A 15372-nucleotide genomic window follows, 5' to 3' on the forward strand; every position below is an offset into this window, starting at 1 on the left:
GGCAGGGGAAGCAGGCGACACAGACAGCAGGGGTTTCCTGGAAAGCTTGCTGTCTTGTTTGCTCTGCTGCTGGGGCAGAATCGGCCTGGGTGAGAGTCCAGCCCAGAGGAGTGGCGGGACACTGGTACGGGCTTCTGTCCCTGCCTGTGACTGTCCCCTTGCGCTTTGTCTCCTTCCTCTCAAGCGGATCCTGACATAAAGCACAGATCTCTGATCACAGAGGTGATACGCAGGAATCAAAAAACATCTGGGCCAAACTCTCTGCTCCTTGACCTGTGTCTCCCATTCTGCATCTTCCCGGATGTCCTGGGCCAAATGTTGTCATCTTTGTAGAGGGATTATACCTCCAGTGCTGTGCTAGTCCGGCGTGGGGCAGGCAGTGCTGGAGGGCAGGGAAATACTTGTTTTGAGTTTTGCCGTTGGTGACCGCTCCGGAAAGATGGGTGACCGTGCTGGGGACTTCGGGTACTTCTGCACGCAGGGAGAACCGATCTTCCTGCCCCGCCGGCACCTGCAGGGGGACCTACCCGGCAGCTTCCCCTGGTAGTAAGCTGCAAAATGGGACCACCCAAGCAAGATTTTATTTGGATCAGGGAGGAGCTGTGTGCCCCGAGAGCTACCCTGGGATATGAGGAGGAAAGCCTCGGAGCTGCTAGAAGTGAGATTATGGATGCTACGTTGTGCTGAAGCAGACCTGCCTCTGCTGCGCCGTCACCTCACATGTCGCCCCTGCGGCCCCAGAAACAGTTTTCCTCCCTGTGAGATGAAGGGTCTGGCACCGTGGGGAGCAGGTTGGTGACTGCGCAGTGGGTGTGATGGGAGATGACAGGCATGAGCAGCGCAGATGGGTGCTGAGCTCAGTGTGGCTGGCCGGGGTGTCCCCAGCAGGGCTGTGCTGGCGCTAACCCCTGCCCAGGCAGCACCCAGAGCCTCAGTCCTGCCTGCAGCGCACACCGGCAGCGGTTTCAGCCCCTCTGAGTGCCCCACGGCAGTTCTCTCTGTCCTCAAGTGTAGTTTCCTCTGGCCTTGAGGCTGCCTGGTCACTAATTAACATATCCCAGCCCCAGTTCTTCCTCTGCACCAAGCGCAGCTTCCTCTCCGCTTTCCGGGTCGTCTCCTCAGCAGTGCACGGGAGGTTGTGCCCTAGCTTGCAGAGGAAGAGGAGGAGGCAGGAGGAAGCGTGGTTTCTCTGTGGTGATGCCAAGGAGGCAGAGAGAGCCCCTGCCAGCCCTGGTCACCCCCGTCACCCACACTCCAGCAGCATGTGGAACCAAATCCTGCAGTGGCCAGCACTGCCCTGGCATGGCATGGCCTGGCCTGGCCTAGCCTGGAGGACGCTGAGCACTCCGTGTCTTTTCCAGGTCAGGCTTCTCCAGACTATTTTTGGGAAGCTGGGAGTTGCCTGGTAGGGGTGGATCCTGGCAGAGCTGCCTGGCAGCACTGAGCAGCGCTTGCACTCCCCCCAGCCACCAAAAGCCCTGTCCCTTGCAGCAGGTGCATCCCTGCCCTCCCTGGGCTCTTGTGTCCTTGGGTGGCCGGAGGCCCACCCTGCTGTGGGCACGCAGGGCAGAGCAGGAGCCTCCGGCGAAGAGCTGGGGCCTTGCCGAGACGCTGGGCTTTATCTCCGGCGGGGTCCCTCACTGCTGCCCTTGAGTGTTCCCAGATGGCCCCAGGCTCTGGCACGGGCTCCACTGCAGCATCTGGGGAAAAGCAGGAGGGGGGTGGGAAGTGATGTCCTAGCTCGTCAAACCGAGGCAGCCTGGACCTCTGCTGCCAGTACCCCCAACTCCCCCTGGGGTATTGCTTCCAGCCCCCGTCCCCCCCCCCCCCGAATCAGCAGGGAGCCCCCTACCCTGCCATGGCAGGGCTGCCCAAGGAAGGGGATGCCGCGAGCATCTGGCCCTGCGCATCCTTGGCTGTTCTAGCTGGCTTTCCCTGTGAGGCAGGCCTCTCTCCAGGTACCAGGCTTCAGGGTCCCCACCCCTGCATCCCACTGAGCCCTCAGCACCCCTGGGAGAGAGAGGAAACACAGCTGCCGTGGGAAAGAAATGCGGTGTTGGAAATGCATCTGCCACGGGAAGTGCATCTAGCGTGGGAAATGCATCTGCGCCGGCCTCTGGAGCCGCGTTTGCGGGGGTGGAGAGTGGCAAGTCCTGGCCACGCTTTCCCACTGCCTTGCCTTTTGGCCAGGTTCGTGCCTTTTGGTAGCTGCCGGTGCCGGTTTGGCTACCTCAGCACCCCAAGTGCCCCAGAAGAGGCTGGGGTGTTTTGCTGCCCCACGGCAGGGCTCCCAGTCCAGCAGAGCTGTAGGTCCCCCCGGAGGACCCACCCAGCACAAATCTGGGCAAAATGGTCAAAACCGAATTGAAAGGAGTTAAAAGCCAAGGAGTGTGACCCAGCACAGCCTGGCTGATGGACTACAATAGCCCAGAGCCACTTGAGACCTTTCCGCTCCCTCCCCGCCCCGCCTTCCACCCCCAATTCTTCAGGGTTTTTCTGACCCTGATGTTGGCTGCTTGCTTGGTGCCTGCAATGTGCTGAGTCCGAGTCAAGCGTGTTTCCCAGAGAATCAGCTAAAGGCTGGGAATTTCTGCCCAGTGTGGGCAGAGATGGGAGACCAGGGCAAGGGACATGTGGCCCAGGCCGTGCCCCCCCGGCAGCCCCGGGAAAGCAGGGTGAGAGCCACCGTAGCTCCTTCGCTTTTCAAAGTAATTAGTGGCTGATGAGTGGTAGAGCAGCTCACAGGTAATTTAGTGCCAGGAAGTGGCTGTAACTGAGTCTTGGGCACTAAGCCAGCAGCTCTGAGTCCTGGGGAGGGGGAAGGATGGTGAGGAGGCGCAAAAGCTTCATCCCCACCCCTGCAGAGGGGGCTCCTCTCCTGCCAGGGCTGGCAGGGTGGGGATGGGGGCAGAGGAGCAGCCAGGGCCCCGGGGAGGGGAGACCTTGTTGGGGCAAGTTAATGCTCCCTGCACCAAGCCCTGTGTCCAAACCACCAGCCCCACAGGGAAAGGGGGAGGTCACGGGTGCTGGTCCTGTCCTGCTGCGGCGGCGGCAGGTGGAGGAAAGGGGATGCTGGCTGGAGCCCAGGCCCATCAGGGTGGGTCAGACCTACGCCACCCCTGCCTGCCATGGCCTGCCTCCCACTGGTGACATTAATGGGCCAGGCCTCTGCCGCCCACCCTGCAGCTTCCTGGGCTGCCCCTGTGGCTCCAGAGCAAAGCCTGCGCTGGCTCAGCACCCTGGGGAGCATCACCCAGCAGGGGCAGGAAATGGCCACATCCATCACTTCTGCATGCTCGTCCTTCCCATTACAGACTTGAGCAATGTTTTTCACTGGATAACGCCAATTTCCTACTCCCCAGGTCTCATCTTTCCCACTCCCGTGATTATTGCCCTGATGGCTGCAGTGGTCACAACTCCTCCCGCTTTCCTCTGCGAGACAGTAGCGAGGCAGGATATGGCCATCCCCTTCCCCCCAGGAAACCGGCTGGGGCCGCACAGGGACAGGGAGCTGGAGCACCCGGTGAACTGGTTCCAGGAGGGACTGTGCCCCGTCCCCCAGCTGCCGCGGCCACCGGGCCTGCCCCGGGGACAGGAGGTGGCTGCCCTGGGGCTGGAGCACAGTGCCAGCCAGGGGAGAACAAGGCACGCTGTGTTCCCGGTGAGGCCATTGCCACTGCCGTGGGAGCTGGTGAAAGACAGCTCTGTCCACTGCTGTGCGGAAGATGGTAATGCTTTTGCTGACACCCCACCGACCCCACCCCCCCCCCAAAAAAAAATTGTGGTAGCCCCAGGGCAGGGACACTGAGGGGGACATCATTGCCAGCAATGCTGGCTTCTTCCCCGCATCCCCTAGCATGGCACCCAGCCTGTGGGTGCCAGGCAGGGTGGCACCCCAAGCAAGCCCCCCTTACCACAGATCTCACACAGAACAGCCCCCGTGGCTCCTGCCCCCAGCCCGCAGCAGAAAGGACGGCACCATGGCTCTCCACGCACCTGACCCCTTTAATGCGCGTACAAATGGCCATGGCCACGGCCACCGCCTGCCCACAGGACTGCGTGTCCCCAGGGCTTCACCCCACAGTGGCGGCAGGGTCCAGGCTGAGCTGAGCCCACAGGGGGTTGCAGCAGTGGTGTCTTTTGCCCCTCACACTGTCTTTAGGCACCACATCCCCCACTTCAACAGGAACCATGGTCTCTAGCTCAGCCCTCCCTTCCTCTCGCTCTTCCGTGCCATTGCGGGTGCTGGCAGCTGAGACCTGCCAGCTCATGGCACTCACTAGCAGCCCCCAACCTGCTCGCCACCCCCCCTGCCGCACAGGCACAGCCGCAGCAGGTTCAAGCAGGAGGAAGGGACCCTGCTGGGACCCTGTGGCAGAGGCAGGTGCAACATGATGGGTGGCAACCTGAGGGTCATGGCTGGTGGGGGGTGCAGGTACCGGGGAGCAGGCAGGACCTGAATTGTCCTTCCAGCCCCCTCCCTGTGACCAGCCCCTGGTCCCAGCTTGGCTGCTCTAGAGGGGGCTGGGAGGGGTGGGCATACCTCCCCTTTTCTAAGGCTGGAGACATCAAGCAACAATGGGACAGAGGTGCTAAGGCCATGGGGTGGGCCATGGGGAGGGGGAGGTCAGGTCCCTTGTTAGCACCATGGTGGTGGGGGCAGTTTGGGGAGGGAGCCAGGGTCAGACCCACTCCTGCAAGGAGCGCTTGCAGTATAAGAGCATTCGGGGTGCACCCTTCCTCTGCATTTGGACAATGACGTAGATGAGGCCGAGGATGCAGAGCAGCAGCACCAACAGCACCAGCACCATAACGACGCTCATGGTGCGTGTGTACTCATCAATCTGCACCACAACATCCACGTCCCCGCCTGGCTGGCGGCCACCCTTGCTGTAATCTTCCTCATCTTCCTCCTCCTCCTCCTCTTTGCCTTCAGCCCGCTCATCCCCATCGGGGTTGAAGGGGGGTCGGTCCACATCAGGCCAGCGGGGATGAGGGTCTGGGACCAGCTCCGTATGACAGCCCATGAAGTCCCGTAGGATGGATTTGGGATAACCTGGTTCTGTCTTGAGCCGCTCGTTGTCAAATTTCCAGTACTTTGTGCCTCTGTAGAAGTAGGTGGAGGCTGGGGGTGGAGGTAGAAAATGGAAGCAAGGGGTAAGTGGGCAGGTGCAGGGCACCCCGCAGCCTGGGCACCTCTGCAGTTTGCCCAGGACAGCAGATTTTGCCCTGGGACTGGTGAGACCCTTCAGAAGGGGCTTCACTGCTGACTTCCGGGCAGCCTCCCGGCCTCCATCGCCCATGGCCAGGCAGCCAGAGGGGTGACCCTATCCCCACTGGTCCCCTCCCCTGCTGCCCACCCCTCTTCTCATCCTCTACTTACAGGCATCTGGGCTGAGGAAGGCACCCTTGGGTGACGGAGGGATGCCCACCCAGACGGAGATGGGCTTCGGGTACCCAGGGTCCACTGAGCGGGTGTCCTCATTAAAGCGCCAGTATCTAGGGGAGGGAGGCAGTAAGCAAGTGAGGAGCATGGGGGTCTCCACTGCCTGCCATGTCTCCCCACTGCCAGGGACCAGGAGGTGGCATAACAGGGAGGAGGACCCCCACAGACACTCACCTGTCGCCACGGAAGAAGAAGGTGTGCCCCGTGGGTTCCCACCAGACGGCCGTGTCGATGCTGTCATAGGGGATGCCCTGCCCGTAGGTGACCAGGGGCTGTGGGTACCCAGGCTCCAGGTTGGCTTCTCGGAAGAGCCAGTACCGGTCACCTGGAGGGAGAGGTGATGGAGAAGGGGGGTGAAGCAGCAATGCCCAGCTGCAGTGGCAGGTGCACATGTGGATAGGACACCTGCAGCCAACCCCTCCCTTTGGGACCAGACAGCAGCTCTGGCTGGATCAGGATGGGATGAAGTTAGCCAGCTCTCAGCAGCCTGGCAGGGGGACGCTGGGGTCCCCCCTCCACCTTGGCCCTCCCACCCAGCTTCCCTGCTCACCTTTAAAGAAGACAAACTTCCCATCATGCCTCTCATAGGCAGCATCAATGTCCCCGGGGAGGCCCCGCCAGAAGTGCCCGATGGGCATGGGGTAGTTGTCCAGCACCCGGTTATGCCGGACCCTCCAGAACCACCGGCCCTGGTGGGAAATGGCGTGTTGGCAGAAGATGGGGAGGACACAGGGACACAGCCCCAGTGCCTGGCATCTTGTCAGGGGGCGTGTGTGGGGGGGATTGTCCGCCTGTGTCTGTGTCCTCCCACCCAGGGACCCACCACATCCCCAGGGAAGGGGCAGGAGGGAGTCCCAGCAGGTACCTTGAACACAAACATCTCCCCACGCAGCACTGCCACTGTGTCAAAGTTCCCGTCACAGATGTTGGGGCCGTACTGGTCAGGTCGGTCTGGACTGCCAGGTTTGGGGGGTCGCTCTGGTTTCCTTGGAGGGGGTGGCTTAGGGGGTCTCTGTTCTGGCCTGCCAGGTCTCCGGGGTGTAACGGTGGGCAAAGGCTTGGTGGGCTGAGGGTGCCCATCCACAGTACCTGAATCGGGCAGGCAAGAGACAGGATGGGGTGATGCAGACCAGCACTGTCCATGCCTCAGTTTCCCCATGCACATGCCCAGCATCCTGCCTCTGGGCTCATCCCCCACCCAGCTCCTCACCGTACAGCTGCTGGATGCCCTTGAGGTCATCCTCGGGCAGCTGGAAGTTCTCCGTGTCCATCCACTGGTAGAAGGGGGCCATGATAGCGCTGGGATTGCTGGAGTGCTCCAAGCCCAGCGAGTGCCCCAGCTCGTGCACGGCCACCAAGAAAAGGTTGTTCCCTGCAGGGAAAGGCACCATCAGCAAGACGGGGTAAAGGACATGATGCATGGGGTGGGTCCTTGACCCCAGCACCCCATGATGAGGGTGCTCCGGTGGGAGCTGCCTGCATCACCCATGGTAGAGCTGCTCTCCCTGCCACTCCTGACCACGCCAGTGCATCCCCCCCCCCCTCAAACTCAGGGGTCACCAGGCTCCTCTGGTTGCCTTCATCACCTCCCTGGCCTTCAGCTCACCAGACACATCCGTGTTCTCCAGTGTCCAGGGCTCGTCCAAATCGAAATGCGTGTCCCCCCCCATGCCAGCACCAGGAAAATAGGCGTGAGCCAAAAATCCCCCGACGCCGTCGAAGGGGGAGCTGTCTCCATGGAAGCCAGAGGCGAAGAGCACCATGATGTCTGCCTCCTTCTTCCGCTTCTGCCGGATGTCCTCGAAGGGCACTTCCCGGAAAACCAGCGGAGTGGCTTGCTCCCACACCTGGAAAGCTCGGCGGACAGCCTCATACGAGTGGTACCGACCCAGCTTCTCCGTGTAGTTTTGGATGCTGAGGGTACAGAGCTCACTGGCAATGGCCCAGGACAGCATGTGCTGCCCAAGGGGTCCACAGCTCTCCATGGCCTGCGGGGGTGGGAAGCCCTGGAGGTGCTGGGTACCTGAAAGTGAGATGACTCTGGCTCCAGCGCCGCCCTGTCAGTGCGTACCGCTTCCGCCGCATGTTGGACTTTGTCCGTGCCCCAAACTGGTCTGGCACCCCACAGCGGGGACGTTTCATCCACCTGCCAGGAGGGCATGGAGCCAGGGCTCAGCCCCCTGCAGCCAAGGTCCCTGAGGGACTGCAGCAGCCATGGGCGGCAAGGGTGGTGTCCTGGCTGCAGGGGTGCAGTCCCCAAGAGGGGAGACACAGCTCCCATGGGAGACAGCACCCACACTTCCAGATGCAGGCAGTGCTCCAGGGCTTGGCAGGCAAAGCCAAGGAGCCAGGAAGTGGAGCTGCCTTCTTGCTAGAGCAAGGGGACACGGAGAAACTCACGCCTTGGTCTCCTCGTCCAGGACACCGGTGACGGTGATGCCGTAAAACTTCTGCATCTCAGCGAGGGCCAAGGAGAAGGTCTGAGCTGAGCGCATGGTGGACATCTGCCGGCTGGGCTGCGGCAGGTAGCCATAGAGCCGCAGCCATGCCTATGCCGGGGAGAGCCGAGCGTGAGGCCGTGGCGGGGGACCTGGGCTCCTTGAGACCCCAATGGGGCAGGATCTGGCCTGCTGCCCCCAAGCCCTATCCCCTGCCATGGGGCATCTGTGCCAGCTGCCAGGGGTGAATGCCACACCCGGGCAGGCAGGGCAGGCAGCACAGGCAAGCCAGAGCATGTGGGCAGTGTCTGGTAGGCAGGGAACAGAGCCCCAGCCCTGCCCCGCGAGGTGCGTGGGGGACCCTCTGATCGATCTCGGGGGGCTGTCGGCCACCCTGACCCCAGGGAGAAGACAGCTGGCGGGGGACCAGCCTGCCTGTGGGCTCCTCCGGGGTGTCCCCCGGGAGCTGCAGAGGGACGTGGGGCCAGGCCGCCCAGGACCCCCGCCCTGGCCTCTACCCACAAAGGGGCTTCTGTGCTGCAGGGCCAGCAGCGCAGCGGCTCCCAGGGGCAGGAGGGCTGCTGGGGCGCGCTGGGGCTCTTCCTTCCTGCACCAGCCTCCACCTCTCTTGTCTTTTTAAATTCCTTTTTAAAAAAATTGTTTCTTTTTATTATTGCTCTTTTGTTTGGTTTTTTTTTCATTTTCCTCTTTTCAATTTTCTACGGTTGGGGGTATTTTTCCTTTTTAATTTCCAATTTTCACAACTTTTTTCTATACTCATTTTAACTTGTTATTTTTTCGTTATTACATTTCAATATTGAAAAATTTTTAATCTTTTATGATTATTTTTTTTTTACCACGGTCCCCACCCCCCCGGCAGGGTGGCGGAGCGGAGACTTTATCAAAGGCCCTTTCACCCGCTCCCCCGCCGCGGCCCCGCGTCGGCACAAAGCGCTTCCTCCCCCCGCCGCTGCCGCCCGCCGCCCCCGAGGGCGACCCGGCCCCCCCCGCCTGCACCTGCGGGCCCGGCCGGCGCCCCAGGGGCCGGCAGCAGCGGCGGCCGCAGGTGCGGGCCGGGTGTCCCGGGGCAGCCCCCCGCCCCGCCCCGCGCCCCCCGCTCACCTCCGCGTTGATCTCCTCGCCCGCCGCCGCCGCCGCCAGCAGCAGCGCCAGCAGCACCCGCAGCGGCGCCCGCCCGCCCGCTCGCAGCGCTCCGCCCGCCCGGCAGGGGGCGCCGCCACCTCCTGCCATGCCGCGCCGCCGCCGCCGGTTTGCGGCTGCCCCAAGCCGCGCCGGGCCGGGCCGGGCCGGGCCGAGCGCGGCGGTGTCGGAGCTACACCGCCCTCATGGCCCGGGCCCGGGCCGCCGCGGGGGGCTGCACACGGTGCATGGGCGGCGCTGCCAGGCGCGGCCCGTCGCCTCCCGGCCCGCCTTTGTGTGCGAGATCAGGCCGGCCGCGCAGGGCGCATGGGCGGCCCCCGCGGCGCGGCTCGGCTCCCGTGCCCTGCCCGCTGGCGGCGCGGCGCGGCGCGGGGCGGAGGGACGCGGGCGCGGCGGCGCAGCGCGGCTCGGCTCGGCTCGGCTCGGGCGGGGCCGGGATGGGGGCGGGGGCCGCGGCGCCGTCGCTCCGCCCCCCGCCACCTGCTCCGGCGGCGGGGCCGCGGCTGCCCGCCCCCCGCGCTGTCCCCGCCATGTCGGGCGGCCTGCCGTTCCCGGGCCGTGGCCCCGCCCGCCAGCCGCCCGAGCGTGCCGCGCCATGCCGGGCCGGGAGGGGGGCCCGGTCGTACCGGAGGCGGTTTCCCCGGGCTCTCCCTCACCCAGGGGCTCAGCGCGCCGCGCCGGGTCTGTTTTCCTTCCCCTAAAGCGAGCCCGGGCCGCATTCACACGCCTCCTCACGCAGAACCAGGCCCGCAAACTAACCGGCTGCCGTCCGCGCAGGGCTGGGTCACGGCTGTGGAGAACAGCCGTGGCGTGGGTGGTGGCGGGGCAGACCCCCTGCCGAGATGCCCCCGCGGCCACGACACCCCCCCCCCCCCCGGCTCCCGTTGCAGGGGCGGCACCGAGCTGGCAGGGCCGCTGGCAGGTACCGCCTCAGCCGAGCCGTGTGGGAGCCGGGCATGACTGAAAGGCACGGCTGAAATACACCACAGGCACAACTTTATGGCATGAGGAGAGATTTTTACTGCTCTTAAGTCCTGCAGTCTTTCATCAGACAGACGGGGAATGAAAGATTCAGGGCAGCACACAGGCATCCTGCTCCGAATACCCGAGAGGCTGCAGCGCTGCAGACCGCCCCACAGGAACAAAAGGGTTGGAAAGAAGCTTCTCCCCAGAGCCAAAGTCCAGCCTGCCGTCCCCAGGGTCATCGTCCCCAGGGTCACCGTGGCAGCGGAGGGGCTGTTCCCCGGGGGAAAAGCACGCAGCAACTCTCGCGCAGGGGCACTGCCCTTCCAGCCCAGGCCAAAGCTGACACTGCCCTCTCCTGGGCTCGCACACACGCGGCAGCAAGCTTCCCCGGAGAAGCAGCCCAGCCAAAAAAAGTCCTGGGTTTATGGCATACACAATCTTAAAGTTCTTCTTTTACACCCAGCCTGGAGCACCGAAACACAAGGAGCTGCTAGCCTCTCCCCTCCAGCTTTCATCTTTTGCTGTCTAGCAAAAGGATCCGATGCTGAATATAGAGGCAGCAGCAGTGTGAGAGCGCACACAACATGACTCAGGAACTTGTCTGAGCTGGCTTACAGTAGGGAGATGCTCTGGCAAGACAGTCCAACTCTGTGTCCTTGCCTCTTGCTACTCAAACCGTGCTCGGAGTCTCCTGACAATCCGGCAGTGCTATTTCCAACCATGTGAGACACACTCTCCTTTAGCAACAGCTTCCCATGCTACCTTCTTCCTCCTTCCCATAAGGCATCTGTGGCTTTTACAGAGATTTTTTTTCCTCCTTTAAAAAAAAAAAAAAAATCTGCAAAATTACCAACTGTGGAATGGCTGGAACCCGCCAGTGCTGACTGCAGTATATTCAGCAGCAAGGACAAAACCTGCTACAAACACACATTTCTTCAGCCAGCAACTCACACTTGGAAGTAGCCCGACTTTGGCCACAAACACCCCAGAGATGTTGAGCAGGCAAGAAGAGCACGGGAGGTGTGTGTACTGCTCAGAGCTGTGCTGGAGAACAGTCCTTGGTTGAACATCAGGCTCTCTGAGGCTCTGAAATGCACAGCCCCATCGGCCCCTACCTCAAGGGGAAGGAGAAGTACTTGTTCCCTGACTTGCAGCGGATTTGCTCCCATTGGACACGCAGCAGGTGTGCAGAGTCCTCAAACCCATCCACAATGTCCTGGAAAACAGATACAGGAGTCAGTACCAGGAAGGTGGATCTGCCAGAGGATGGAGTCAGCAGCTCCCCTCTCTGAACCAAGTCAGAGACGAAGCCATTTGCAGCTGGAAGCCTCCGACTTCCTTCAGAAGGGTAATTTAACTCATGCTCCTCACAAAAGCTTCTCTTCTTTCAACCCAGTGAAGTTTGCCTTTCTCGGTGAAGAGGATCTCCCACCCTCTGCACTCGGCAGGGAGATGTGGCTGGATGCCAGCTCTGCTTTTCCCCTGCTTTCCATGCTGCATGGGGACACACCTGGAGCTCCCGTAGACACTGCCCTTCCAGCCTTCCAGACAGGTCCCCGACACACCAGGCCAAGCTGATATGGAACGATGGGTCCTGAAGGAAAACAGGGATCAGATCACAAGGACTAAAGGACCTGTGCTTTGCTCAATGCACAGAGCTTCAGTGGGAGACGTGGTGCGATGCTGCCCTGGCTGGGATGCAGGGGTGGGAGGATCCCACAGCTGGGAGCTGTGCTCAGTGGCTGCAGAGCTGATATGGACAGTGCTGGAGGTGAGGCGAGGCCTGGTTCTCCCACCCCAGCCTTTTTGGACACCAGTGGGCAAGGCTGCCTTCTTCCCAGCCTCCCCATCATCAACTCTGCAGAAGTTTTTCCAGCTGCACAGAGAACCTCTCATGGCCGGTCCTGGAGCAGGTAAGGTCACTTCCAAATAACCCACAGGAGCCCCCTGCTCAACTCTTGGAGACACAGAGATCAGGGTTTGGTCCTTCAAAAACCAAAACCTGTCCCCAAAGCTAGTACCAAGCAAAGAGGCTGGACCGATGCTCCAGGAAACTGCCCAAGGAAGAGGCACAAGCATTGCCCTCAGTCCCATAGTGCTCACCCTAAGCCCATTCTGTCCTAGTACAACACTGCTTCCATGCACAGCAGGGCAGCAACCATGATGTATGCTCTGGCCCTTCATCCCAGAAACCTGATTCTCAAGAGACCACCAGATAGTTAATATCCTTACTCTCCTGCACAAGATGTGACGCAGAAGTCATAGACTTGTGCTCTTCCCAGTCTCAGCAGGATTGTGTTCAGGGTGTTAAGTACGAACATCACTGACCAGCCCAGAGGAGACCTCCCTGCTCCTGTTTACTTGAGGTGAACATTTCAAGAACCTCAGCTGGCATGTCCAGATCAGCAGGGAAGTTAAGTGGGAGACGCCTCACCTTGTAGAACGTGGGAAGGTCAAATTCCTCCAGAACTCTGTCCACCTCTGAGACCAGCTCCAGCAGTTGGAAATGCCCAGCAGAGACCTCCAAGCCAATAAAAGTCCTAAAGAAAGATGAGAGACAGCAAACGTCCTTGTCCTTTCATGCTACAGCCGTCCTTTCACTACAGCCGAGGTCCTTTCGCTTCAGCTGCCTTAAGCATACTTAGCCCTGCATGCCTGCTGGGTGAATTCCCTAACCCCCAACAAAAGACAATTTGAGGAATGCCAGATTTAAGCATTCAAGAACGAGAGGACTATATTCTGAAGAAAAACAGAAATAAAGATGTGGTAGCAGAAAGAAGCAGGGCCACAGAGATTTACTAGATTAACTCAGCACCTTTTGGGACATAAGAACTCATTTTCCAGGCAAAGGACATGCTTGAGGATAGATATTTCAGCAGAGTGCTGTGCCTGTGCAGAAGCTGCACGCAAAAAGCAGTAGTTGCCGCTGGAGGGGTTTTGCGGCGGGAGAGGAAGCAGGGAATGGGAAGTACCAAGCTGGAGAGATGTGACAAAGAGGTATCTCTTCAAGGACTGTCTAGATGACATTTTCTAGATGCCAGAAGGGGAGAAGACTAAGTCTTACCCAGGATCCACTTCATCCCACTCATGACTATTGTGGGCTACCATTCCTGCTAGATTCAGCAACTTTTTGCAATTTTAATCACCTTTGCTTTGACATTTAAACTACTTAATTGCATTCAATTGGAATCAGTCTTCTGAACTGACACCCATGAGAATTAGCACCATCTGAACTATTTCTCTCCAGCTCTTGAAAGACTTGCACTACAATTTCATGAACAGCACTGCCGCCAGAAGAGTCGGCCCTCAGCTCTGCTCACCACCAGCTGCTCACACTGGCACAAGGGTTTGCAAAACCGCAGAACCAACCAAATGGTTGGAGATGGCAGCAAATGTGGCTGCCTCTTTAGCTGCTGTGAGACCATAGCATGAATCTAACCCCAGTGGAAGGGCCTGCCTCAGGTCATGCTGTGAGCAAATCACCTCTCTTTAGAAGACTGAAATCCTGCAGCTTGAGGATCACCCAACGGCTTGCAGAGAATCAGCACTGAAGCTAAAAATTTGTGCAAGTGGCTGGGGAAAGGTGTGAAATCTCTGGAGACAAGGTGATTGCATACTGCCCTGTCACACAGCTCAGCCCAGTCACTATGAGGCAGGCAGGGTAATACTTCCCATCCACACAGTACCTTGCCCAGCCTTCTCCCAAGGCAGGCAGGATGCCCCACTGCTCACTCACCTGGTTTTGTTCTGGTTGGTGTAAACTTTCACCTGGTCAGCCACACAGAAGAACCTGAAAGAAGAAAGATCCTATTTCAGCTGGTGGGGAAAAAAAAAAAAAAAAAAAAGAAGAAAAGAAGAAAGCAGAAAATGGGAGGGGACAGGGTTTCTAGTGAGCTGTGGAAAGATAATGGCAAATGTCGGACCGAACCAGTGAAAGCCGAACATTTCTGGGCTCAAATTAACCCGTCCTCCCTGGTTTCCAATCCGGCAAAGCCTGGAGGGCAACAGAAGCCCCAGAGCGGCTGATGCTCAGCAGGTGCCTGAGCCATGATCGATGAAACCACTGGTGGTTTAGAGGAGAGCAGGGCTCCAGCCTCGTCCTTGACAGCTGAGGCCCAACTAGCCCGGCGTCGCAGCCCCAGGCAGCGAGGAAAAGCGCCCAGGCCCCTGCTGGTGCAGCACCCGCTGCCAGAGGCGGCGGCTCGGTGCGATGCCGCCAAACAGAGACCCTGAGGGAGAGGGAAGGGCTTGAGGAGCCTTCCCGCGGCCCCGCTCCCACCTGTGGAAGGAAGCCAGGTGCTCCCGGAGCGAGCGGACGAAGGGGTCTATCCAGTGGTAGCGCAGCACCACGCACTGCGAGAGGCTGAGGTGGAACTCCTCCATGGCAGCCAGCGAGGGGACGTGGGCGCGAGCGTGGGCCACCAGCAGCTCCAGCAGCTCCAGGAACTCGTCCTCGGCGTTGTCTGCGGGGCAGGCGGGCGGTCAGGGCCGGGCCCCCGGGGCGGGCAGGTGGCCCAGGGCTGCAGTCCCCGCCGCGCCCCGGGGGCTCCGGGGCCTCACCTGGCCGGGCCGCCCCTGCCCCGCCCCCTCCCGGTATCGGTACTTACAGGGCAGGTAGACGTGGGTGGCCCAGTTGCCCCTCTCGTGGGGGAAGCCGCGGACGCGGCCGCCGTGCCGGGAGCTGTCGTCGCTGGTGGCCTGCTCCGGGCCGTCCGGCAGGCCGACGGGGGCGGGCAGGCGGGGGCGGCCGGCGCTGCGGGGACCAGACGGGAAGGTGAGGAAGGGTGAGGGCGGGTGAGGAAGGCCGCGCGTCCCGCCGCCGCCCCCCCCCCCCCCGCGCCAGGGCCTCGTCCCCCCGCTGCACCCACCTGGCCCGGGGGGGGCCCTGCGCGCCGCTGCCCCGGCACCCCCCTTCCTCCTCCTCCTCCTCCTCCTCCGAGCTGCTGTACCCCACCAGCGCGGCCCTCATGGCCGGCCCGCGGCCGCCGCTGCCCCGCCACCGCCCCCCCCGGCGGTGCCGGCGGGCGGGGGCGCTGTTGTCGGCGCGGCCCGGCAGGGGGCAGCCGCCGCGGCCCGCCCCGCCCCGCCTCCTCCGCCGCCGCCGCGGCCGGCCCGGCCCGCCCGCTCCCTCCTCCGGCACCCCGCGGCCGCCGCCCGCCCGCCTCCGGCACCGGCGCCCCCTTCCCTTCCTCCCGGCTTCCGCCGCCACGCTAGCGCGGGGCTCGGGCGGAGCGCGCAGGCCGCGGCCCCGCCGGCGGCGAGCGGGCTGACAGGGGCCTCTCGCCGCAGGTGAGGGGCCCGGCCGTCGCCGCCACCGCCCTTTGTGTGGGCCTCGCCGGGGCGGGGGCGGCCCCGGCCGGG

The 15372-nt window shown here is 61.7% G+C and overlaps 2 protein-coding genes across 3 annotated transcripts; both read right to left on the bottom strand.

Moving 5' to 3' along the window:
- Positions 1–3987: 3987 nt before the first annotated feature.
- MMP15 (matrix metallopeptidase 15) lies at positions 3988–9458 on the bottom strand. The gene is made up of 10 exons (XM_055819097.1): positions 9007–9458; positions 7847–7995; positions 7470–7592; positions 7053–7360; positions 6657–6818; positions 6312–6535; positions 5997–6135; positions 5621–5771; positions 5384–5499; positions 3988–5125 (listed from the first exon to the last, which is right to left on the bottom strand). The coding sequence occupies exons 1-10, from the start codon at positions 9133–9135 to the stop codon at positions 4683–4685; spliced, it is 1944 nt and encodes a 647-aa protein (XP_055675072.1). The 5' UTR covers positions 9136–9458; the 3' UTR covers positions 3988–4682.
- A 583-nt stretch (positions 9459–10041) lies between these two features.
- On the bottom strand, positions 10042–15071 carry USB1 (U6 snRNA biogenesis phosphodiesterase 1). 2 transcript variants are annotated; one of them, XM_055819115.1, is made up of 7 exons: positions 14880–15054; positions 14619–14764; positions 14291–14474; positions 13748–13801; positions 12446–12551; positions 11522–11605; positions 10042–11227 (listed from the first exon to the last, which is right to left on the bottom strand). In XM_055819115.1, exons 1-7 carry the CDS (start codon positions 14978–14980, stop codon positions 11123–11125), a joined length of 780 nt encoding a protein of 259 aa, XP_055675090.1. In that variant the 5' UTR covers positions 14981–15054; the 3' UTR covers positions 10042–11122. The 2 variants fall into 2 exon arrangements, with proteins under 2 accessions (XP_055675090.1, XP_055675089.1); XM_055819114.1 differs by lacking the exon at positions 10042–11227 and having other exon boundaries at positions 11234–11605; positions 14880–15071.
- Between the last annotated feature and the right edge of the window lie 301 nt (positions 15072–15372).

This window comes from Falco peregrinus, chromosome 14, assembly GCF_023634155.1.
Source record: "Falco peregrinus isolate bFalPer1 chromosome 14, bFalPer1.pri, whole genome shotgun sequence".
Classification (NCBI taxonomy): Eukaryota; Metazoa; Chordata; class Aves; order Falconiformes; family Falconidae; genus Falco; species Falco peregrinus.

What these genes read in the sequence shown, in the direction of transcription:
- USB1 (XM_055819114.1), bottom strand. Translation starts at nt 14,980, where the DNA reads ATGAGGGCCGCGCTGGTGGGGTACAGCAGCTCGGAGGAGGAGGAGGAG. An exon ending in CACCTGGCTTCCTTCCACAG is followed by an intron (nt 13,802 to 14,290) that starts GTGGGAGCGGGG and finishes TTCTTCTTTCAG; the next exon opens with GTTCTTCTGTGTGGCTGACC. An exon ending in ACCTTCCCACGTTCTACAAG is followed by an intron (nt 11,606 to 12,445) that starts GTGAGGCGTCTC and finishes GTTTTCCTTCAG; the next exon opens with GACCCATCGTTCCATATCAG.
- MMP15 (XM_055819097.1), bottom strand. Translation starts at nt 9,135, where the DNA reads ATGGCAGGAGGTGGCGGCGCCCCCTGCCGGGCGGGCGGAGCGCTGCGA. An exon ending in GCGAGGAGATCAACGCGGAG is followed by an intron (nt 7,996 to 9,006) that starts GTGAGCGGGGGG and finishes TCCCCGGCATAG; the next exon opens with GCATGGCTGCGGCTCTATGG. An exon ending in CAGAGTCATCTCACTTTCAG is followed by an intron (nt 7,361 to 7,469) that starts GTACCCAGCACC and finishes CTGTACCCTCAG; the next exon opens with CATCCAAAACTACACGGAGA.